This window comes from Rhineura floridana, chromosome 3, assembly GCF_030035675.1.
Source record: "Rhineura floridana isolate rRhiFlo1 chromosome 3, rRhiFlo1.hap2, whole genome shotgun sequence".
NCBI classification, from domain to species: domain Eukaryota; kingdom Metazoa; phylum Chordata; class Lepidosauria; order Squamata; family Rhineuridae; genus Rhineura; species Rhineura floridana.
This window is the reverse complement of record NC_084482.1, coordinates 52730318-52756018: the sequence shown is the minus strand read 5'-3', so window position 1 is coordinate 52756018 and position 25701 is coordinate 52730318. Positions and strand designations below refer to the sequence as shown.

Genomic DNA, 25701 nt, shown 5'->3' with positions numbered 1-25701 from the left:
GAATATGTGCATTCCACTTCCAGGTTCTAGAGGTAATTGCAGTAGGTCCAAGGTTGTCTATGTATGCAGAAGTAGCCAAAGGAAAGCTAGCTTTGCTGCTGCTTGTGCTGTAGTCATTTAGTGGGATCTTTGATCTCTAATGCTGCCAGTACAAAATTCATGTTCCAGAAATTATTCAAAATAACAAGTTGATACTAAAATTACCTTTGTTTCCATTATAACTATCATGGAGAGTGTCAAGCTGGAAATCAGTAATTCATTAATATTTGCCAGTCACTGATAAGATGAATAACAATTCAACAGGAGCTAATTTAAAGATGAAATAGGGAAAAACAAAATCCCCAGAGAGTGCACAGTAGGAACAATGTGAATAATTAGGAGAAAATGTGGAAATCATACTGTAATGCAACAAAATAACCAATTTCTCAAGTGCACCATCAGAGATAATTAAGCAGTGTTGCTTTTTATCATAGCAAACATGGAAGGTAGGCTGAGGGATGCAGTTGACTAAGACCTCAATGCTTCACCTTTGCAGAACTGAATAAAAATGTATGTGAGGCTCAGTTGCTCATGCAGTTCCTTTAATGCCTTTTTTGTACAGTATATCCAGAGCTTGGAAGTAACTAGTCACAAGTAACGAATTACTTGTAATTCATTACTTTTTTGAGTAACGGGTGGGTAACTTCATTACATTTTGCTGGTAATAGAACGAGTAGTAACTTCATTACTTTTGAGGAGTAATTGTAATGTTTCCAGCATTACTTTTGTGCATTACTTGGAGGGAGGAGCAGGGGAAGTCTTCTGCTCCTCTGATTTGTGAATAAAAATCATGTGCTTCAAATTGGGCTTCTGTGCAATATGTGTGTTGAGGTCCCATCATTGCTGGGGGTGGGGTGGGGGATGTGAGATTCTGTTATGCCATTCTGTTAATCTTATGGTTAAGAACTTTATTCTACTACCCTCTGTGTGCATGCTTATTTTTAATGTTGTTTTAGGCTACTTAGATGTGCAGCAGCCAAGGCCAGCACCTTGTAGGCTTTTTTTTTAAAGTAACTGAAATGTAACTGTAGTGATTACTTTTGAGGAAAAGTAAAGTAATCAGTTACTTCAGAGCAATTGTAATTGTAACAGTAATTACTTTTTTGGGCCATGCAACTGCAACTGTAATTTATTACTTTTTAAAAGTAATCTTACAAGCTCTGAGTATATCTGCCTTGCAATTTGTCATGATTAGAAGTATCTTTCAGAGGAGAAGGCCAGGCACAAATCAGTATTTAAAATACCAGAACTTTTCTTGGGGTTAGCTTTTGTTACGGACTGGTTAGCTATAATGGTAGTATGTATTGCATATCCAGCAGGAAATGCCATAAATGAAGCAAAACTAGGAATGTGTTACTGATGTGCCACTACTGTTCTAAATACTTAGACTAGCCATTGCAGAAAAAACGTTTTAGAGAAACTTGGAAAGGACGATGGTCCTGACCTCTTCCCTCTGCAGTGCTTGCTGAGAAATAAAGTCTTCATGCTTGATGCTCAGTTGCTTCATTCCACTGCAGAATCAGCAGTACTAGTTACTGGTATCTAGGGCAATATATACATGATAGGTGATTGCACAGAGGAACCACTTGATGAAAAACAGGTTTTTTATTTAGGCAAGCTTCAAAGGAGATCAGAAAAATAAAAGCAATTAACATAAACCTACATAAAAGTTAAAATAGATTAAAGCCCACAAATAATGAGAAATCCAAACAGACACAAAGCAGAAATTTTCCTAAAGGAGGAGGATTTTGCTTGACTTCTGATGGACAGCAATGTCAAGCTCCTATGAGATTGCTTTGGGAAGGCATTTCATGCAGTTGTAATGGGCGTAGCTCTGTCCCTTGCCATCACAAATGACATCTCCTGTGGAATGGGGAGCAATTGCTTCCTTGCTGATTTCAAAAGGAGAATGGTAAGCTGTGTTATACTGTAGGAAGGCATAGGAGAAATCATGGGAACAGATTCTGGAGGAGTGCCATTCCTGTTGGTGCATCTTCTGTAGTCTGCCCTGACACTAATTTAGTGTACAATGTGCAGTAAAGATTTACTTCTTTAGACTTCTGTAATCCAGATATTTCTTTATTATTATATTTTCTCTCTGGCTACTAGATAATTACATGCCTTATGCAGACACCCCTCTTTTACAGATAAATGTAACATTCCCCAGGGTGTCTAGCTATGGGAGTATAGCACTCTATATTTTAATTATGCCAAAGGGATAAGGTTTGTAGGTAGACAAAAACCTTGCAGCACCAAGGAGCTTATTACCCTAATTAGTCATTCATACTTAAGATAAATTCAAAGGCAAGTGAATTGAAATACTATTATCCTTGGGAGGTCACCTCCCTTAAGTCTCGTGACTGATAAAAAGCAGTTTAAATAACCTGATGGATTTTTTAAAAATAAAATGCAGTAGAATTTTGCTTAAACCTATTTTAGGGATTTTTAGTTTGTCAGCTCGGGGGGTCGTGATGGCGAATGGCCAGTGTACTTATCTGAAAAACATATCTCACTACTGCTTGGGGTTCAAGGGGGAGGCAACTTTGTGACTACATTTGTGGATGATGTCCTCAAAGGTTTATTCTGGTAATAAATCAGTGTTTTTACTGAAATGGTGCACTTAGTTTTATTGCCGTTGCAGAGGGAGCCAGCCTCTGGGAAGAGCCTATTGTATATGCAAAATAAAGATCACATTCAACAAGACAGTTTTCATGGCAACACTGTTCCACTTCCTAATATAAATAAATGACATGGTTGGAAACAAGCTCTCAAGTTTGGAGCTGTTCTACATAAACACTTCAAGGACTTTGGCTATTGTGGAAACACAAGGTTGGTTTTGGTCATGTTTTTGAAATGTAGCCAAAATCTATTAATTATTTTCTACAGCACCCACTTTTGCGAGAAAAGAACAAAACAAATTTCATCTCTACGTTGGGGGTTGCTTTTATTATTAATTCATTACTATCAGTCTACATGAGACTTTGCGGAGCTACATGAACAGAAAGGAAGGCCCCTGTCCCCAGGAGATTACTATCTATATGTTAGCAGTAGAAAGAGAAGAAAAGCAGGGATAAGATAGAAGACAACTACATCTGCTCCCTCATCTTCCTGCTAGCTTTGTACCTGCTTGCAGTTGCCATTCATCATCAGACAAGCCTCTAATCATCAGGCTACACAGCCCAGCAGCTGAGAACAGCAGGCTTTGAGGACTCTGCAGCTACTGCCAGTTAACAACTATCAGCAGCATAGCAGAACTTCGTCTCACATGGTAGGCTGGCCCAGATGGTGGGCCAAGCCCAAAGGGGTGACACCAAAGAGAGTCATACCTTTGGGGTTGGAATGAGGGCAAGGGCACCACCCCAGGTGAGAGATGGGGTGGAATGCCTGCTTATTTGTTTTGTTCCTTTGCTGGAGGATGGGTATATCTAGGTTGAACTATATTGTGGTTTACCTGTTGTGTATTGAAGTCTGCATAGCCTATATTGATTTTTTTTCTAGCAGAGTGTTTCTATATATACAATGCATCTTGGAGGGAAAATACTAGAGGAGGGGGTTGTTGAGCAGTCTGTCTTAGTGATCGAAGAGAAGGATAGGCATGGTAGAAGGAGACATTGGAGGGGTGATAATAGATACTTGCACCTGATATCCCTCTCTGGGGTCTCCCCTACCCTTGATACTAATGGATGGTCTACCACTGTCTCCAACAGTATGGTTCTGCTGCTGAATGCCAGGTCAGTCCATAATAAAACCATGCTGATCCATGATTTGATCATGGATGAACAGGCCGACCTGGCATGTATCCCTGAGACCTGGGTGGGGAAGCTGGGCGGCCCAAATCTTACTCAGTTCTGCCCACCTGGGTACTCGGTATGACATCAGCCCACACTGGAGGGGGAGGTATTGCTGTAGTCCATAGGAGTTCACTCCCTGTCACTGGGCAACCTCTCTCTCTTGGGGTGGGACTAGAGGGCCTGTATCTGGTGCTGGGCGAAAGAGACAGATTAGGGATGCTGTTGGTGTAACGCCCACCTTGCTGCTCTATGGCCTCCCTGACCAATCTGACAGAGGTTGTCTCGGGTGTGGTGTTGGAGGAACACAAAATGGTGGTTTGGGGTGACTTCAGCATCCATGCTGAGGCTGCCTCAGATCCGACTCGGGAGTTCATGGCCTCCATGGCAACCATGGGCCTATCTCAAATGGCAGTTGATCCAGCACACAGAGCAGGGCATACCCTCAATCTAGTTTTCACTCCATGTGGGGAGGCTGGTGGTCTGGAAATTGGTGGGATGGATACCACCCCATTGTCATGGTCAGACCACTTCCTGGTGAGGTTTAGTCTTGCAGCAACAATTCTACCCTGCAAGGGTGGGGTACCAGTTAGGATGATCTGCTCCCAGAGACTGATGGAATCTGATAGATTCCTGAATGCTCTGAGGGTTTTTTCCAGGGGATAGAGCAGGTGATCCTGTCGAGGCGCTAGTCTCTTTATGGAGTGGTGATACTTGTAGGGCCATTGACATGATTGCTCCTGATAGCCCTCTCCGGTGCCATGGTGCCCACTTTGCTCCTTGGTATACTGAGGAACTGCAGTCAATGAAATGAACCAGGTGAGGGCTAGAGCATAAGTAGCGTAGATCTCGCTCTGGAGCCAGCTCAGCACGTGTTCAGGCTCACAGTCGGGCCTACCACATGGTTGTGGGGGCAGCAAAGAGATCATACTTTGCTGCCTTCATTGTGTTCTCGAGTAGCTGTCCAGCTGAGTTGTTCCATGTGGTCCAGACATTGGCTACACCTGACCAGGGGGGCAGACCTCTGGAGCACACAGTGTCCAGCTGTAACCGGCTGGCTGAATACTTTGAGGAAAAAGTTGCTTGGCTCTGCAGTGATTTAAATGCTGCTATTGTGGCAGCCAAGGTGTCCAATGCAACATCAAACCCAGTGTTGTGGGATCAATTCCAGTTAATGTGGCCTGATGATATGGACAAGATGCTTGCAGTGATGTGCCCAACCTCCTGCTCATTAGATCCTTGTCCATCTGGCTTATTAAAGTTAGCTGGAGTTACATCTGCACTGGCTGCCCATCTACTACTGAGCCAAGTTCAAGGTCCTTGTATTAATTTATAAAGCCCTGAACAACTTAAGTCCAGGGTATGTGGTGTCACATGTTGTCAGCTACGTGCTCCCATCAGCAGTCTGGCCACCGCATTTTGCACCAGCTGTCCAAGGTATCTTAGGGACCTCCTGAATCCTTAATATCCTAGCTCGATCACTGAGATCATCTGCAGAAACAGTTCTGATTTTCCCCCACATTGGTGAGGCTGATTTAACATTGACACAAAATTGAGCCTTCAGTGTCATCAGCCCAGTACTCTGGAATGTTCTGACAACAGAGATACAGCAGGCACCCTCTGTTTTAACTTTTAAGCACCTGCTGAAAACCATTCTGTTCCACCAGGCTTATGCAGGAAATTAAGAAGATGCTTTTTCCCCCGAGTTGACCTTTGTTTTTATTGTATTTTTAATATTTTTATTTTCTGGTTGTTAGTGGGGTTTTTTTTAACATGTTGTAAACTGCTTTGATGTTTTTAATGAAGTAGCAGTATACAAGTATTTTTATAAATAAACAAGAAAGAGAAGAAAAGGACGACGAATGTCAGCACATGTAGTTATGTGTTGGTAGGCTGTTTCAGGAAGGGATGATGATTATGGGATCAAACTAAAGGCTTTAAACAAAAACAGGGTTTGAGCTGGGTTTTTAAGCAAGGTGGCACCCTGTTAGGTATTCTAGGGTGTTCATAGCATCAGGAGAAGGAAGGGAGAATGGACAAAATAATTTATGAGTATACAACACCTTCAGGTGTCTGTGGATGGTGGAGTTTTAGGAGAGAAGATCACAAATAGGGTTGTGTCATGAGAACACTTAAAAATATAGAGAGTTTTTAAGGGAAAGACAGAATATGTGCTGGCTGCAGAAGAAGGGAAAGCTAGTAAAGTGATTTGAGTAGGAAATTCATTTTATCTGAACAACAAGAGAAGAGAATAAGCAGAGTTATATAGGGAGGTAAGACAGCTCTGGTGTGACAAGGGAAGGCTACAGTGGTTATAGATGTCAAAGTGGAGTGTGATAGCTGAATGGGCTAACAGTATGTCATGCCAACAAAGGGAATATGGTGGGCAGAAGCAAAGAGGAAATATAAATCCAAGGCTTCTTGGATAAATCCAAGGTCGACAGAGCAGATGGTGGTGATGTCAAAGGATAACTGTAATTGAGATGGGGAACAGTTGAAAGGAAATATGAACAGTCCAGTCATACTGAATTAGGGACAGCAAGGAGATATCCACACAGAAATATTAGGTGGATAGCTGAAAGATTAGACGGAAGAAAAGATAGACAGGTATAGCTTTATGTCAGTGTGTAAGTGGTACTGAAAGCACAGGGGTTTATTGAGAGACATCAGCAGAACTAGAGAGAGTTGCAGGGGCTGACAGCATGACCTGAGGACACCCAGCAAAGAGGGGAAGGCCTGGGGAAGAGCAGCTCCCTATGAAAGCACTGCATGATTTGACAGGTAGGAATAGAGACAGCCGAGAACACAGTTGTGGAGACCTAAAGCACAGAATGAATCCAGGAATATGGGCTTTTTCGTCTGTTAGCTATGAAATTATAGTTGATAAATTTCTGACCTACTGTATAATAGATCCACTTAGTGTGTTTAATATATCCACATCCATCCACCAATATACTGTTTAACGTTTGAACAGTCTTGACCTTCCCCAGCCAAGTACTCACATGTACAAATGAAATGTGTGAACGTAACAGTCATGATCATGAATATAGCTGATAACGAATTCCCAAAAGGCACAGTGGCATTTTTTCCAGCTGCTGCCATCATAATTCCTGCTGGCAGCCAGTTCCATGATTGTCGTAGATCTAGTGTGTCTGATTTAAGGTTTTGTTTAGGCTTTAATTTAGCTGTCATGTAGATCAGAATTACAAGATAATTCGGAAGTGCCTGCTTTTTGTACTTTATAATGTTTCCTAAAAGCCTGTGGGTGTTAGTAAATAAATTGGTAATGATTTAACTCTGGAGACAGAAATCACAAATATCTTCTTCATCACAACTTGCAGACCATTAGGGCTGCATCTAGACCACAGTGGCTGTAGTCCTAAACAGGAAGTGGACAAAAAGGTGTTGGCTATTAAACCGAGAAAGCAGAGGTTAAATTTCCACAAGTGAGCTACGTGACTTAGCAGCGAAAGTTGGCAGAGCTCGAGCCATCTTCAAGGACACGTTGCTAAGCAACCTAGGCTCGGGCAGCTGGCCTTATCTATATAGAGGGCCAGCAGACACTTGTGAGTGTGGGGGTCGAGGAGTTTGTACAGAGAGAGCTTGTGATATATTGTCAGTAAAGTGACTCTTAAAACTTATTGCTTGTCCGGCTCATTGCTTCAACTGGCATCTAGCCTGTCACTATACTGTTCTGCATCCTGGGCATCTGCTTGCGCCAGATACAACATCCAACAAAAGGTATGTGTTGTAGAAGGGAATGTGTTATGTCAGCTGAGTGCTCTGGACATTAATTTGGACTGTGCCACTTGTACTGATCTTGCTTGTCCACTATGGCTTGTTTGCATCTGGCACAATGCTTGCAGAATCATAAGAACACAGAAAGCTGCTTTATACTATTGGTCCACCTAGCTGAGCTTTGTCTACACCAGGCTATCATTTTTGGCCCAAGGGCCACATTAATCATTGACTAGCCCTCTGGGCACCGCATGCCATTAGTGGGTATGCCTACCCCACACTCTTGTGTGTTCACACAGGACAGACTAACAGCACTTCCCTCCCTCCCTCAGCGAATCCATGCAGATTAGTTGAGAGGAGTAATCACCCCCCTCTTCATTTGTCATACTTTCTTTTTGCTGCTGTCACCAAAATTGGTAGGGTCTATTGTCAGCCAGAAAAATTTGCTATGAGAGCGGGATTAATCTCAAACTTTACCTGTTGGAGACTTTTGCATGCAAAGTGTGTGCTTCACCAGTGACCTTGCAACCTTTTCCCTTGAGCTTCTCTCTAAATGTAGGTAGGTATCGGAGCTGGTACTGTGAATTTATTGATTTATTTTTTACATTTATATACCACCTTTCCTGCAAAGAGCTCAAAGTAGTGTACATGGCTGTCCCCCTCTCTCTGTCATCCTCATAACAACCCTGTGAAGTAGGTTAGGCTGAGAGACTGTGACTGGCCCAAGGTCACCCAGTGAGCTTTGTGGCTGAATTTGGGATTCAAACAATGGTTTCCCAGGTCATAGTCTGACATTCTAACCATTATACCACACAGGCTCTTTGGATGGCCATACCTGAATCCTAAACCAGTGCAAGTGTCTTTGCCCCAGAGACTCTGAAATTAGTTGCTGAGGCTGAAGCCTGAGGTGCCTCAGGAAGAATATATTACTCTGAAGGAATTTATGTCAGACCTGGCCAATCCAAGTGTTTAATGCCGCTTGTCAGTTGCTGCAGCTGATGTTTTACACCTGTATTCCCTTCTGTGTCCAAAGAGGATTCTAGGGCCTGAGTGTACACAGTTCCTGTTCGCTTACTAGCTTCAGTCCCAGAGGCTCTCAGTCCCTTGCTGTCAGATTTCTAGTCCAAGTCCCTGACCATAAACTGTAATGGGAATGGCATTAGGACCTGTGCAAGTAACTAAAAAGAATTAAAGTTCTAGTTGAAGGTTATTAAATCCTGCACACCATGACGTTTTCACTTGTTAGGTATGGATGTATCTGATAATGTTAATTGGAATAATTTGCTGTTTTTGTGAGCACTTCTAACTTTATGCAACTTGTATAGTTTTGCACATCCAATAGTAATGAATTTTAGGACAATTTAAAGTCCAGTTGAAGGGAAGAAACATAACTTTTTGTTGATGTCAGATGTAGCCACAATAATTAACATTAGTTAGTTAGTTAGTTAGTTAGTTAGTTAGTTAGTTAGTTAGTTAGTTAGTTAGTTAGTTAGTTAGTTAGTTAGTTAGTTAGTTGCCTCATACCCAGTGGTCTCCAAGTGACTTACAACACATTTTAAAAATGTACAGTGAATTTTAAAATATACAATATATAAAATTTAAAATCCAAACAAAGAGGACTAAGGCAGCATACCACAGGCCTGAGTGCAAAGGAAGGTCTTTGCCTCGGGCCTAAAGATGGATAAAGAAGGTGCCAGGCATGCCTACCTGGGGAGAGCATTCCACTGCCAGAGGACCACCATTGAAAAGGCCCGTTCTTGTGTTGCCTCTCTCCAAGGTTTCCATGGAGAGGGCACACAAAGAAGGGCCTCAGATGATAAATGCAGGGTCTCAGAAGGCGAATGCAGGGTTCAGGTCAGTTCATACTGGGAGAGGCATTCCTTGAGATATTGAGGTCCTGAGCTGCATAAGGTTTTATAAGTAAAAATTAGCACTTTGAATTGAGCCCGGAAACTAATTGGTAGCCAGTGCAGCTGTGCCAGAACCAGTGCTATATGTATGGCCAGACCTACCCTGGTCAGCAATCTGGCTGCTGAGTTCTGCACTAGCTGGAGTTTCAGAACTGTTTTCAAAGGCTAGTGAAATATAACACATTGCAGTATTTTAACTTAGAGGTTACCAGAGCGTAGACAGCAGAAGTTAGGCTATTCCTCTCCAGATATAGGCACAGCTGGGCCACTAGTCAAAGCTGGTGGAAGGCACTCCATGCCACCAAGGCTACTTGAGCCTCAAGTGACAGGAAATGGATCCAGGAGTATCCCAGGCTCTATATCTGCTCCTTCAGAGGGAGTGTAACTCCATCCAGAGCAGGGCACAACCCATTCATCTGGTCTAGAGAACCAACCACTAACATTGCCTCAGTCTTGTCTGGATTAAACTTCAGTTTATTGGCTCTCATCCAGTCTGTTACTGAGGCCCTGATTTAGCACTGTCACACCTGCAGATGTAAAGGAGAAGTAGAGCTTTGTGTCATTAGCATTAAAAAAAAAAAGCCTAGGTTTTCAATAAGGAACTTCTGTCTGTGATGCCTGGCACAAGCTGTTCAGTGACCCTGACATTTCCATAGATGTTACCTTACAAAGATCTGCAGTGATCTTGAGCTCTGTAGAGAGGGCTGCCAGGAATACTTGACAAAAGGCAGAAGTGAAACAGTACAATTAAAGTGTGCCATATGACTTAAGCCAATCTGCCCTTTTTCTTCTTTCATTGTGAATGTATTTTACCTATTCTTCTGTGTCAAAAGCTTTCCTGTGAATGACAAAGTAATATCAAGGGAAACAAAAGCAATTCTCTTCCCCCAAGTATTTTGTAATATTTGGTTAACCTTTTGTTTGTCATATACTTTACAGGGATGTTCTCTTTGGCTTTTCTTTTCTCAGTGGCCAAATTTCAAAAACATAAGGGATATAATCTGATATTGCCTCACAAAAGTGTCTACAGTAAATATTTTTTTTAAAAAATACATGCTCATATGAGACTGAGTTAAGGCTAATTCCTGTTTTTAATAGGAGCAGAAATAAGAATTTTTCATAGACATTCTTATAGCGTGAAAGCAAATTAGGTAACTTTTACTTTTCCCTTGGGAAGATTGAAGTATCACAAAATATAGCATAGTAAAGGTAAAGGTGTCCCCGCACTTGTAGTGCAAGTCATTTCTGACTCTTAGGGTGACGTCTTGCGACTTTTACTAGGCAGACCGTATATATGGGGTGGGATTGCCAGTTCCATCCCTGGCCTTTCTTTACCCCCCAGCATATGCCGGGTACTCATTTTACCGACCACGGATGGACGGAAGGCTGAGTGGACCTCGATCCCTTTTACCGGAGATTCGACTTCCTCCTTCCATTGGAATCGAACTCTGGCCGTGAGCAGAGCTTTGGCTGCGTTACCACCGCTTACCACTCTGCGCCATGGAGGATCTAAATATAGCATACATTCCAGTAATAATTTTCTATCAGCCTTAGACATGTTGAACATGCTGTGCTTTAGGGAAGCCATATTGTTTTGCAGAAGATATGGTGATATTTCATCCCACAGATGCTTATAGACCTATATATGTTCAGCAGTTGTTCCTATGTCCATAGAACTGGGAAACCCAGTCAACAGCAGAGAACATGCTCAATTTTTAAAACTTTTTTAAAATTTGCACATGCTCAGTTCTCTAAAAAATTTGAAAAATCTCGTATGTTGCTCAAAAACATCTATATTGTATTGCTCTGGTAGCGGTGAAGCCTCTAATACAGATTAGCTGAGATGGTGTAATGGGTGTTTTTTTACATTTTCATTGTCATTTTTCACATTTGGGTCTGAGTAAATACACGTATCTATTGGTACTGTTTTTCTGTTGCAGCTAGGAATAGGACACCTATAAGAGGTGGGGGAAGAAGACGAAGGAGGAGACAAACAATAACAAAGGCATGGAAAGTAGAACAAAATACCCTAGACCCAGAGATAATTATTTGTTATTATATAAACGATGACTGGGATTATGAAGATTATGAAAATACAACTAGTTTTTGTGACCTCATTCAATATCACAATAATAAAAAAGTCTGTGATATCACTTGTTTTGCTCTTCCCCACTAGTGTGCAAGGCAAACAAAACAATCCACGGTTTAGCATTAGGTCCAGATTTAGGGATTGTGGTTTGTTTCATTCCATGCAAACCACAATCTGTAGCCAGGGTTTGTTCCTGAGTTATTGATTGTGGATGTGAAGAATTTACAAAATTTGATAGATTAAGACAATGTTGCTTTTCTTCTAGATTGTTTAGAGTGTATTCTGTGACATACACATTGGAATCAACTTAAATAACTATTGAAATTTTGGTGGACTTGTTAACTTTATTGACATTTTTGTGGATGGTTGACTTTATTGGATGTTGCAGTTCTAAAGTATTTATGTTTTTCTGTTTTTTATTTCCACTCATTTGGAATGTTTGGTTTCATGATCTTGTGTTCTGCCTCCAAATATTTCATGACCCTGAATTGGAAGAACTACATTGCTTGCCAGACTGAAAGGGAAGGGCTACAATTGTTAGACAGGAACATTGTTCTCTAGCTTTTAAGAGAGTTTTGCAAACAAATGAGATTTTACTGAAATTAAGCTCTAAGAGCATCTTTGTGTGATGTTTAATTGGTCCATTTGGAGGATGGTTGCACTGATTACATGCTGTAATAGTGCAAGACCAACCTATAAAGAGATTTATGTCTGACAGCAAAGTGCTTGGCTGTGCCACTTTAAGCTACAGTGTTCCAGGATAGCCTCACATCTGCCTTTTTATTGCATTCCAAAAAGAACCATTGTAGCACATATTATTGTAATGAGGTAAATTTGCATTGTTACCTCTGCATTTACACATTAACCAAACCTAATGCATATTTCACAGACTTTTATTACAGCTGATCTCTGGAACTTTCTCAACAGAGAGAGCTACAGTATCTGGAAAGATGCCATGTTGTGTTAGCTCTGAGCCAGGTCATGAGCATTAATATGAAAGCATGGAGAAAGTTCTGAATGAGTTTTGATTTTTGCTTCCCCCACCCCAAACAAGAAGCAGGTTAGTGGCAGAAATGAAATTACGTGGTGGAATGCTGGAGGGAGTGAATGGCATCATTAAGGCAGTGAAAACATCAGCCACTCTCTGTAACAGAGGTGAACTTTCTGAAGTGATATTTCAGCTCCAAGTGCCCATGATCATGGGCTTGAATCATCTGGGGGCATCTCTTCTTTTTTTTTTTACAATAATTTTTATTCAAATTTTCATAAAACATACAAAACAAAATCATAAAACATTCAAAGACAAAAAACAAAACAAAAATGATTAAACAAAAAAATAAAATGTTGACTTCCCATTTGTCGCAGATCAAATCAGTTGTAGGTCTACAATATATAACAATCCTGTCTCTTAAATTATATTATAAAATCACTTTCCTCCAGTAGTTATCTTAATTAATCATCAAATCTCATAAACATTACTTTATTCTTTCCACAAAAAGTCAAAGAGAGGTTTCAATTCTTTAAGAAATATATCTATCAATTTTTCTCCAAATAAACATGTCGATTAATCCATCTCGTTAATAATAATAATAATCTTATTGTCATAACCATAGTCCAAATAAACATATCGATTAATCCATCTCATCAAAATCTGTTAGGTCCAATAATTCCAATAGCCATTATTCCATTATCCATATTAATTCCATCTTCCATCTTCAATAGTCCTGTTAAGTCCAGTAATGTCAGTGTCCAATCTTCCATTATCAGTATTCCATAATAATCTTGCTGTCATAGCCATAGTCATATAATAAGAGTCTGATGGGAATTTCCTCTATCCCAAATATTTTCTTGCCATCAATTCTGAATAAGTTGCTGAAATATTGTTGTAAAGTCATATCTGTGTTCTTCTTTTTTACAAAATGCACTGGCTCATCTCTTGAGAGTTTTTCCATTGTCACATGGCTGCAGTTAATTCCATAGATTTTCTCTATATCAAGCTCCATCACGTCATTCCAGTCCAGAAGATTATCCAAGCCATTGATAACTTTATCTCTAATATCTTCATTAATTTCTTCAGAGATAACGTTAAATTCCAAACAGTAGATTTTATTTCTAATATCCATAAACTCCAGATCTTTTTCCAATTCCACATTTGTTCCAATCTCCAGGGCTTGTATCTTCCCTTTATTTTTTCTTTTCTCATCTCTGATCTCATTCTCCTCTCTCACAGGATCCCCTATTTCTTTAAGCTCCTGCGTCATTTTGCTCAGTTCAATTTTCAGCTCCTTACTGCCCTGTCGCAGGGTTTGTTTCGTTATCTCAATCTCATCCATTATTTTCTGAAACATAATTACTTCCAGATTCTCAGCCACTTTCTTGATTGCCATTTTTAAAACCACGAAAACAAAACAAAACAAAAATAAAGAAGAACCACTTCTTATTTCAGCAACAATTGGCTTAATATTCCAGGCTTGATGACATCACAGTATAAACAGAGCAGCCTGCCTTATCTCTCTATGTTCAAGAACACAAAACAAATTTAGTTGCCAGCATCAAAACAGTTAGTGGCGTCGTAAAGAAGCAGATTCGTCAAAATAAAATAGACCAAAAAGAGAATAATCCCAGACAATATAATGTTCCTCGGAATAGAAATCCCTCTTCTATCTTTAGAATGCACTTCCAGGACAGCTTTTTGCAAAAGAAACAGAGATAAGCTGTTAATTTTGTGAATAACAGAGAAGAGTTATAGCTCACCCAGAAGTTCTTTAAAGCTGATTCATTTGACCAATCTCTTTTTGCTGCAACAATTTAAACCAAGTAAAAAAAATAATAGAAAGAAGGGTGCTTGCCTGTTAGTCCATTTTCTCTTTGAAGAAAAGATAAACGTATCGCATTAATCAGATAGAGCTTGTTTGGAAGTCCGTCCGGCATTGCTGGCTGGACCTTTTCTCATAAATTAATGAAATCCAGTCCTCCCAACAAAAACAGGCTTTTGAGGTTGATCTCTACGTTTCTCCCTGCCCGGGAGAAATTTCATCAGTCAAAAAAAAATGTTCTGACTGATTTATATCTGAATAAGCTTCTTTTGAGGCGGGAGCCCGTCTCAAAAGCAGGCACAAGCGAAGTCACCCTTCCCGGAAGTGGGGGGGGGATCTCTTTAAGGAATGATCCCACAGCAAAATCTGTTGGTTATTGTAATATTATGCCATTTGATAGTCAGAAGCTATTGGTTGTTATGGAACAAAGCTTTCACAAACAACAGTTTCTGTACCAATGGAGCTCCACATTAAAAGTGGTCTGCAACTAATCTATGCAGACTGCAGGCTGGCTCATTACAATTATGGTTTGCTGGCAATGGATTCAGCAGCTCTCTTCATACATCAAAAACAAATGGTGAGAGCATGTTAAGAAATGCATTCAGCAGCTGCTCCTCTACCTTTAGAATTCCTTCCGTTAGGATATTCAACATTTTAAACCTGAGTTGCTTCTGCATGCCATGTAAAAGCTTTTTATTTGAGCAGGAGTGCAGTGCCTGGGCAGAAGCTTATGTTAGCTCTTATGCCTGTACTGTAATATATTTTAAAAATCTTTTTATTAATGCAGTTTAATAAAAGTTTCAGTTCATCCTGCACCTTACTGGAGACATTATAAAAACAGTCAATGGTTCTGTTCAGCAAAGCGCAACCCTGCTCTGGGCCAGGATGACAAATATGGAATGAACAGGGTTTGGGCAATACATAGATTAATTTTAAAGATTGACAATTGTCCATTAGTCTAAAAATATGTGGAGGGTTTTAAAGCACAGATTATTTCTTCCTTTTGAATTGATGGAATAATGCTAATTACAACTTGTTCTTCCAATAAAGGGTTTGTTCATTCTGTTGCATGGGTGCTTTTTGATATACAGAAGTCATTTGCAGAGAATGCATTAAATCTATTTATTAAATTATATAAATCTATTAAATCTATGAAAGCATTTAATGAATACTATCACATAATGCAGCCTTTCCAATCTCCAGCAAATTAATTGCAGAATCATTGGCTGCTTTATCAACTACTAAACTTACCTTGAGCTACTGTCATTCTGCTTCACTGAAGAGAGGGTCACTGTGTTAACATTTCACTGTTTGCAGAGATTTGAATTGATTTCTAACCCTAAACACTCAAGCTTGTGATTCTGTGCTAGTGCAGTTTCTGCCCAAGGCTCCAGGGATGTGAACAGTGTGGGCTACAGATTGTAACTTGGGAAGCTGCCAAGTTAGGAACTGATTAGTGTCACTTTTCTCTCTCTTTAAGAAGTTGAAATGAAAACCTGTGGAAATTTTGCAGAAGGACAGCAAGTCACATTGGTGGTTCACTGGGAAGAGAATAAAGTCTGTAGATTACATTTCTTCTTGCTTCTCTCTGACTTTCAGAAGAGTCGTGTGTTACAACCAAACAGGGCAGCCCAAGACATTTTGCTGCCCAAGGGGGAGCAGCAAATGACATCTACCCCCAAGTACCCAAAAGTACATATTACTTAAAGCCACCCAGGTATTTTGGCACCTGAGGCAGAAAACACCACAAGCGCTTCTCCCTTTTCCTTCAAGTAAAACTATAATGGTGATAAATTAAGCAACTATCCGTTTACTACTGTTTAATAACACCCCAAATCAGCTGTTTGAGGCAACAGACTAACTCTGCAACCAAAAGTAATTCCATCAACAGAAGTTTTCAGCTGATTGATTTTCCCCCTCTCCTTCATGACCATCTTTTTAATTGAGTAGTATAAAAACTGTTTTTAAGTTTAAATACCCCACCTTTCAGAAAAAGAGCACAAGGTGACTTGCAGTCATTCCTGCAATAAAACATCATAAAAAAACACAAAACAGCACAAAATCAGTGGTGTTATTAATTCATATGGGCTGTATCCAATTGTCCCTCTACACAAGGAAGGCTCTTTGCTCCAGCAGAGGCTTCCAGGGAGGAGGTGATTTCTACACACACAAAAATCCCTTTCTCCTGCCACCTCCTGTGTCACCCCTCATGCTGTTTCTAAGAGTTCCCAACCCTCTGGAGCAGATGTGGTCCCAGGAGCACAGGGATCTGCAGAGGGAAAGGGATATCAGCAAAAATCACTCCCACTGCACCTTTTGTCCATGGAAGCTTCCACTAGATTTGAAGAGCCTTTAGTAAGTGGAGGGAGAAAATTTGATAGAACCCTATTGGTTGTATCCAACAAAATCATCCCATTAGCACAAGGGCTTCCACTTGTCCGATAGAACTTCCACTCCCTCCTCTCCACTCCTTTCTCCACTTACCCCAATCTGCTCCCGAGAGTTGGGGAACCCCCAGAACAGATTTGGGCATATGGGAATGGAGAGGATGAAGTGAAGATCCAGTCATTCAAGCAGAGGTCCTTGTACTAATGGGATGACTTTGTTGGATACATCCCTATGTCACTAACGTACAGCACCACACAATACCAGCTGTCAGAAATGGCTAAATGCCTGAACAGATAGATATACCTTACCCCTATCCTAAAACATTCTGCTCCAGAAAGCTAATCCTAATACAGTGCTCATCATGTTTGCTGTGTTTTGGCTTGTGTTTTGGCTTGTGTTTGGGCATAAATTCTACAACTTTAGTGTTCCAGAACCCCTTTAGTGTTTGAGGGTTCTTGGCAAGAAGGAGCAACTGACAGTGACCTTTGAAAGGAAAATGAATATCTTCTGCAGGAGTAACTTTGCATATGAAGATTACAGAAAAAAATGCCTGCCTTAATGAATCTAATATTCTTAATAAATACAGTATCTCCTTCACAAAATGTCCCTGAGGGTTATATGTATTAAAAAACTTTACATATTAGTGAACAACTCAATGTTTCAGCTTCATTAATACTTTCTAAGAGAGCTGATAGATTCCAAATGGAAATTCCTTGATGGTACAGATACCACCTTTTGAGAATATAAGAGATTAAGTATATTTAAACATTATTCATTTGGTAAGGTACCTATCCATCAAACTGTTGTTATAGAATCTGAATAACAGAGAGATGGATAGTTTAGGAATGTGCTACAAATTCATATCAGATTCCACCTGGCACTATTTTTAAATGCATAATAGGAAAAGAATTCTGTGTCCATTGTGTCCAGTCATGATTTCACTACAACCTCTAAAATGCATGTGAGAATAACTTGGATAACTTCACTAGATTATAGTGTTTTATAGAATATGTTTATCCAAAAAGAGAAGGTAGTAAACTATGTCAGTTACTATTCTAATCCTCACTAAACCGTGATGTTCACTATGTGACTGAGCCAATCTCTATCTGCAATCTAACCTATCTCACATAATATAATGTGAAGATAAAATTGAAGAAGGGCAATGGTATGGAAGCCACTCTGAGCTTTCTGAAGGAAGGATAGGATGGAATTAAAATGGAATTAAAATGGAATAAATGAAATGTTAAATAAATAATAAACATTAAATGGCTAGGTGCAATTTCTAACTTCCTGTGGCTAATTCATTATTTAAAATAATAAACAATGAAAGTCCCAGCTACATGCATGGGACTTGTCTACTGGATCATGGCCACTGAATTGTTTTTGAGATCAGGGAAATCATCACTGTTTAATGGGTTACTGCAATAAGGGCACAGAGTACCAGATAATGTGAAGTTAAACAGAAGATTTGATCTTCAAAAGAAACTCTGTTTTGCTTTCCTGACAACCCAGTACTGTGAAAAATCATTTGCCCAACTGTTCTGTATTGTCTTTATGTCTGAAATGTAATTTCACGGAAAGATACTATGATTCTTCATCCAATAACATTATCGTTGGATTATTGGAAGTGATGGTTTGTGCTATAATGTGTAATCTTTATATTCCATTATGCCATTGCCCCTTAGATATTTAGTTATATAGTTTTTTCTTTGTTCTATTCTTTCAGTAAGGATAAAATCAGACTCTTAGAATATTAGCTCTTGTGATCACCCTTTACCTGCCATAGAGCAAACACCATATTGCATTGTGGTTTTTTTCAATATTCCCTTATTGTCTGAGTTGCTTGTTTTCAAAAAGATTCCCTAGTTTAATAGTCAATCCATTCAATGATTTAATGTTTAGCTCATCAGAATAATTGGGAGGGGGGAAGAGAGTAAAAGTATTCTTCCGCTTGTATTAGCATTTATTCTGAACTGTGCAAGAACCTTTGTTGTCTAGTATTTTTATGTTCTTAATTCTTAATGTTCTTAATTTGCCGCCCTGGGCTCCTGCTGGGAGGAAGGGCAGGATATAAATCAAATAATAAATAAAATAAATAAAATTCAAAATTCTGAGTCCAGTGTTTGAGTTGTGAGGTGGCAGGATGCCACAGGAGATTGGAACTGTATGTGAAATAAGCTACCACATGAAAGAAAAATTTCAGAGATCAATTAAGGCTGCATTCCTAACCCCACTTACCTGGGAGTGAGCCTGATTGAATTCAGTATGACTTACTTCTGAGTGTACGTACTTATGACTGCAGCCCAAGTCTTGAAAATGTGCATTTTACATTTAGAACATAAGGATAAAGCACAGCTTTTGTGCAGCAATTTTGTGGGCATTGGTATAGATTAGCATGTTTATGTTTTAACAATAAAATTTCATTATTTCTGGCAGAATTCCTGGGAGGCTAAATGACAGAAGAACACCTCTAGGAGAATTGAATTGGATCTTTACAGCCATCACAGATACAATTGCATGGAACGTCCTACCCCGAGGTAAGACTATGGCAAATAAGCTACAGATTTACTGGCAATATATATAGCTTGATCATAATAGAAGAAGGCAGGAGTATGAACAAAGCACTAATGAGGGGATATAGGAAGCAATGAGAACCTATAATTAAACAAAGAGGTGGGGACAAAACTTTGAACAGAGAAAATAGGATCTTACCCAAATTTACTCCCTTAAAATCTCAAGGGCCTTTGAATTACCATGCTTTTGTCTCAGTTTTTCCTTCCTCAGAGTAGACCCACTAAAATGGATAACCTAAGTTAGTCATGTCTACTCATTTCAAAGGTTCTACTTTGAGAAGGACTAGCACTGAATACCACCCTATAGTTCTGCCCTCTGACAGCTATTCCCATTCTAGGGACTTTAGGATATTGCATGGACGGTAATAGAATGGCATTCAGTGGATGGGATTCCACTATCAAAACTATGTAAACATAAAATGAATGGTGACATCTAGATGTAAAGTCCCAGTTGAAGACTTGGCTAGTTACCATTAGTGTGTTTTAAACCTAACTATATAATGGCAGGCCTAACTATTGCTACAGTGATGCTTTCCAAAGGATATGTAATTATACAGGTGTCTCATTTTCATGGTTTTTATTACTTTCCAGCTCTTAATTTTATTTATTGAATTTAATTTTTATGGGTGTCATCCGTCGTTCTGTCTTTTTTGCAGACCTTTTCCAAAAGCTCTTCAGGCAGGATCTACTAGTGGCAAGCCTCTTTCGAAACTTCTTATTGGCAGAAAGGATAATGAGATCTTACAACTGCACACCAGTTAGCAGTCCTCGTCTACCTCCGACTTACATGCATGCCATGTGGTAAGTTGCTACCAGAAAATTGCCTCATGCTGTCATGGCTTTACCCAGATGCCTCAGAGAAATTTTAGATGCTGCTGTCATAATCTGTTGTTACTGCCTGAATCTTTCCAGTGCTTTTAGTGATTAACTTGTGAGTCAGGCATGAAATATTATATCTCTAAATGTCTTATTTCCTAAGTATGTTAGAACCACAGCTTTACTACATCCAGAACAATCCCGCCCTGGGCTCCTACTGGAAGGAAGGATGGATATAAATCAAATAATAAATAAATAAAACAAAACAAATGACAACAGCAGCTGACACAACAGAAAAACAGCATCTCAGTCCCAGTAAAATGGGGCTTCTGTATGAGGAAAATAAGACACACAAATCTAATAATATGATGTAACACAGCTATGGGGAACCTTCGGTCTTCCAGGTGTTGCTAAACTACCATTGGCCATTCTTGCTGGAGCTGATGGGTACTGTAGTTTAGCAACACCTGGAGAACCAAAGGTTCCCCATAGCTGTGTTACATCATATTATTAGATTTGTGTGTCTTATTTTCCTCATACAGAAGCCCCATTTTATTGAGACTGAGATGCTGTTTTTCTGTTGTGTCAGCTGCTGTTGTCATTTGTTTTGTTTTATTTATTTATTATTTGATTAATATCCATCCTTCCAGTAGGAGCCCAAGGTGGGATTGTTCTGCATGTAGTAAAGCTGTGGTTCTAAAGAAGGCCCTACACAAAATTCCTCTGGCGTTAGTACTTCCATTTACCATTAAATAACTCCCTCACCTTCCAATTAACTTTTCAAGAGCAATTGTAAATGTCCAATTGATAGACCTTATTTTGTGAAAAGGCTTACCAACGCTTAAGCCAGTGATGAGAAATCTGTGACCTGTTGTTGGACTCTCAGCACCGATCAGCCTTCAGGCAGCATGGCTGATGGCCAAGAATGATTAAAGTTATAGGACAACAACATCTGAAGGGCACTAAGTTACCCATCCCTGGCTTAAGCCTTTAACTTGTTTTTGGTACTGTCCCTGTGAGATGGGAATGGACGTGTGCTTTTAGACATGTGCAAGAGGCTTTTTCTCTACTCCACTCAGATGACCTTATAGGTAAGCAGAGGACATGAACTCCAGGAACTCTTGAGCCTTGGCATACTTCATTTTAAAAATAAATTCACTAATAGGCAGAAAACCTTGCGGTTTAAAAAAGTACCTATAGCCAACAGATATTTCTATCAAACTTTTAAAACAGGGAAATTGGGCAGCTATACTGAATGTACCAGGGGAGCAAGAGACATGACCTCCTCTCTAAGATATTGTACTGCCCTACAAATTTGTAAAATTTGGGTTGGCCTTTCACAGTCCAATCCACTTCCTGTGTAGCTTGGAAGAATTTGGTAACATTCTTAAACCACAAGATTTTTTGCCTATTAGTGAATTTCTCTGCTTTTTAATCCTGGAGGTAAGAAATGGGATCCTGTGCAAGTTTGCTTAGAATGGATTGATCATTTGCACACTTACTGAGTTCAATGGGATTTACTCCCCTGCAATCATGCTTAGGATAGGTGAAACTAACCACGGGGATGGGGAAGGGAGTGAGCAGGAGGGGGAGGTTTGATCATTTGCATGTTTATTGAGTTCAGTGGGATTTACTCCCGTGCAATCACGCTTAGGATAGGTAAAACTGAGCATGAGGGGGAGGACGGGGAGGGAGGGAGGGCTGGAGTGGGGGGGGAGGAGGAAGGGAGAGGAGAGGGGAAGGAGGGGAAAGGCAGGTCTGATCATTTGCATGCTTATTGAGTCCATTGGGATTTACTCCCATGCAATCATGGTTCAGATAGGGAAAACTGACCATGGGGGAGGAGGAGGGGAAGGGAAAAGTAGAGGGAAGGAGGAAGGGAGGAGAGGGAGGGGGAACGAGGGGATTGGAAGCAGGGCTGTGGAGTCAGAGTCGTGGAGCCCAATCCCTGGGGCTGATGGGAGTTGTAGTTTAAAAAAGTAACTTTTCCAAGCTCTGGATTCACGTGGTGGTGATGAAATGCCTTGTGCTACCATTTTACTACTGTAAATTTGTTATTACTAGTTAATATACATTTGCCATTTATGAAGGAGTCGGAGTCAGACGGTAGAAAAATAGAGGAGTCTGAGTCGAAGGTCTGGCGTACCGACTCCACAGCCGTGATTGGAAGGAGAGGGGCGAAGGAAAGGGGAGAGAAGGGGCAAGAAGGAGGAGGGGGTGGGCAGATTTGATCATTTTGAGTTCAGTGGGATTTACTCTTGGGCAATCATGCTTAGGATAAGTGAAACTGACCTGGGAGAGGGGCAGGGAGGGAAGGAGGAGGGCTGGAAGGGGAGGGGGAGGGAGGAAGGGGGAAGAGAGGAGATTGGATGGGTGGGCACTGGGCAGAGGGGAAGCCCCTTTCCTTTCCAAAAGGAAAACATTGTGAACAGTATCATTCTTTTTCAGGGTTTCCCCCACCTTTTTATTCTACAGCAGGCACATGTAGCCTCCCACCCAAATTTAAACCAATGCTGTCCCTGGCCTCATCCACACCAGACCTTTATTTCACTTTAGACAGTCATGGCTTCTCCCAAAGAATCCTGGGAAGTGTAGTTAGTGAAGGGTGCTGAGAGTTGCTAGGAGATGCCCTATCCCCCTCACAGAGCTTCAGTCAGAGAGGCTGACTGTTAAACCACTCTGGCCACTGGAGCTCTGTCAGGGGAATAGAAGTCTTCTGTCAGGGGAATAGCACCCTTCACAAACTACACTTCCCAGGATTCTTTGGGGGAAGCCATAACTATCTCAAGTAAAATAAAGGTCTGTGTGGGTGTGACCCCTGATTAGCCAAGCCCAGCAGCTGTGAGCCTGGCGTTTAAAACACTGAAAGTTAGTTCTTACTGAGCATGCCCGACATTATAATTGAGTTCAATGCAAAATACCTTAAAAATCAGCCAGGCATTTTTTTAACTTTTAAACTGCAGAAGATGAAGGTCAGAGTATGGGGCAAGGGCAGTAATAGGATTACAGGTACTCTGTGAACATGGCTGATTTTTAATTAATTTCAAGAGATTATGAGAACTCTGACAGAAAAAAGTCCAAAAGGGGTCTGTTTTTCCCCCTCTCTTTTTACACTTTGAACTCTCGATTCTCTCCAAGTGTTTTGTGTATCACCATGAAAATTTAGATGGTGGTTAAGCAAGCGTTTTTGAGTTCAGGACTATAAGGTTTGTAAGGTTTTGTTTTGAAATGAGCTTATGGGAAGCATCAAAATAGTATGGGGGATATTTTCAATTTAACATGGAATGCAAAAAATCCATGCTGACTATAGTATACAACCACTCTCGTGGCTATATAATTAAATCAGACAATTTAAAGTAGATAACTTCTAACAGCTCTCTTTAAAAATTAAACATTTTAATGTAATCTGTTATATCACTGTGAGAGTCTGCAGAGGATCACCTCAAGCCAAAGGGCTCTTACCAGCATGATTCCTTTGAGAAGGTCCTAATCCACTTCTGTAGGAGTCAGAGCAGCCTGTATCGCCATGAACATTTAGAGGTTTATTAAGCAAGCATTTCTGAGTTCAGGACTATAAGTTTTGTAAGGTTTTGTTTTGAAATGAGCTTATGGGAAGCATCAGAATGGCATGGGGGGTATTTTCAATTTAACATTGCAGAAAGTGAAAAATCCACGCTGGTTTTTCTCTCTCGTGGCTGTATAATCAAGTAGTGAATGAATCACACTGTGATAGCAAAGCTATAACACCCTCTTTATTCCTAATTCTACAACTCCAGCCAAAGCAAATTATTATAAGAAATGGAGAAATTATTATTGATGGAAACAGCAGCTCAGAGTCTCCTCTTCTCTTCACTAGTAATGAAGAGTGCATGATGTTACCATACTTTGAATTTCTTTGCCTCTTTAAGTGGCAGCCAATGAGCAGAGTGGGAAATTCATACCATGGTAGAATTGTCACTTTTCATATTCCTAGATATTTTTCAGTGGCCTTTGTCTTTTTGCTGAGACTGCCTGGCACGCATATATTACACTCCGCTGATGGAACTGCACTGGCCACCAATCAGCTACCGGGCCATGTTGTTAACCTGGTTCAAAGTTGTTTGGGGCTTTATACGTTATCTATTTTAACATTGCGGAATGCAAAAAATCCATGCTGTACATGGCTGTATAAAATACTAGTAGCAAATGTGCAGAAGTAAAGGATAAATGCTTTTAGATAGTTCAAAAATGGCCGAGAGCAGCACATTTATAGTTTTCCATTGACTAGCTTTCTAATGCACCTAAAATAGCCTTACGTGTGGGGATAAAGAAATGCAGAATTGTCCACAGCATTTGCTTCCTGTCATCCTGCTTCTTTTTAATCTGATAAATGTGAATGTAAATTGTGTAATTATTATCAAGAGTCTCTTAAATTAATTTCTATTAGCAAACACTCTATTAGCAATGAAAGTGTGTGCATATGTGCGGGTAGTTATAGCAATTCTCTTTCTGATTCTGGGGCCTCTCTAATTAAAGCCATAGAAACACAATGTTTAGAAAAGCCTTATTAACTAGCAGGGTCCAGATAACATGGTTTCAGTAAAAGAAACTTCACAGCGTTGTAACACATTAAAAGGTTTCTAAGGCAATAAATACAAGGATTCAAGGACACATAGTTTTACTTGGCTTTCCAAAAATGCTTTTGATAGGATCTCTCCAACTGAGTTGTTGAGAAGAGTGACAAAATTAATGCAATGTATGTCCTGTGATGAAAAGTAGTAGCTGAAGCAATTAGCAGGAGGCATACCATATGAGGCTTGATTTAGTAGTGGGGAAAATATAATGAGGAATTGGTCTAGGAAAGGGTGCTGTGCGTATTCGTAATTAATAATTTGTGGAAGGCAGTTGACCATGAGAAATGAAAGTAAACATTAACAGAAAGCAGAGTTCCTTTGATAATAAGAATGAAGGCTTAAAAAAATTAAATCATATAGCAGATGAGAAGGTGATAGTTATTATGTGTTGCTTGGTCCATTCCCTTAGGAACAGGATTGGGGAACCTGTGGACCTCCAGATGTTGTTGGACTACAGTTCCCATCATCTCAGACCCTTGGCCATGCTGGCTCTGGCTGATGAGAATTTGAGTCCAATAACATCTGGATGGCCACAGATTCCTCATTCCTGCTATAAGGTAACAAGGTTTTTTTTGCCTGACATACGAGAGATACAGTGACATGGAACCATGTCTGCGGTGCCTGTCATCCTTTTCACTGGAGCAGCAGCTGAGCTAGAAGCTAGACTTGGGATATAAGTGTCATTGCACAGGAAATGGTGACAGTGTGAGGATCCAAGTAAAAGCTTGTGTCCAGTGTATCTCACTATTGCAGATGAAGGGAGGTGGAAAAGAGGAAGATTAGAATAGGACCATCTGAAATACTGAGAATGAAAGAATCTGAGGAGCAAACATCAGAACCCTGTCTCAGGGTAGGTTATAGTATACCCAATTTAATATGTTATACAGTGTACAATATGTGGAACATTGTTGGTTGAGAGCAGTGAAGGACT

At 40.2% G+C, this 25701-nt stretch overlaps 1 protein-coding gene across 5 annotated transcripts in view; it reads left to right on the top strand.

Moving 5' to 3' along the window:
* RPTOR (regulatory associated protein of MTOR complex 1) overlaps positions 1–25701 on the top strand; it is a 502533-nt gene that overhangs the window by 271647 nt on the left and 205185 nt on the right. For all 5 annotated transcript variants that reach the window (XM_061615781.1, XM_061615780.1, XM_061615782.1 and 2 more), the window contains 2 exons: positions 19205–19305; positions 19998–20142. In XM_061615781.1, the coding sequence (XP_061471765.1) occupies positions 19205–19305; positions 19998–20142 (246 nt within the window). The remainder of the gene's footprint in view (positions 1–19204; positions 19306–19997; positions 20143–25701) is intronic.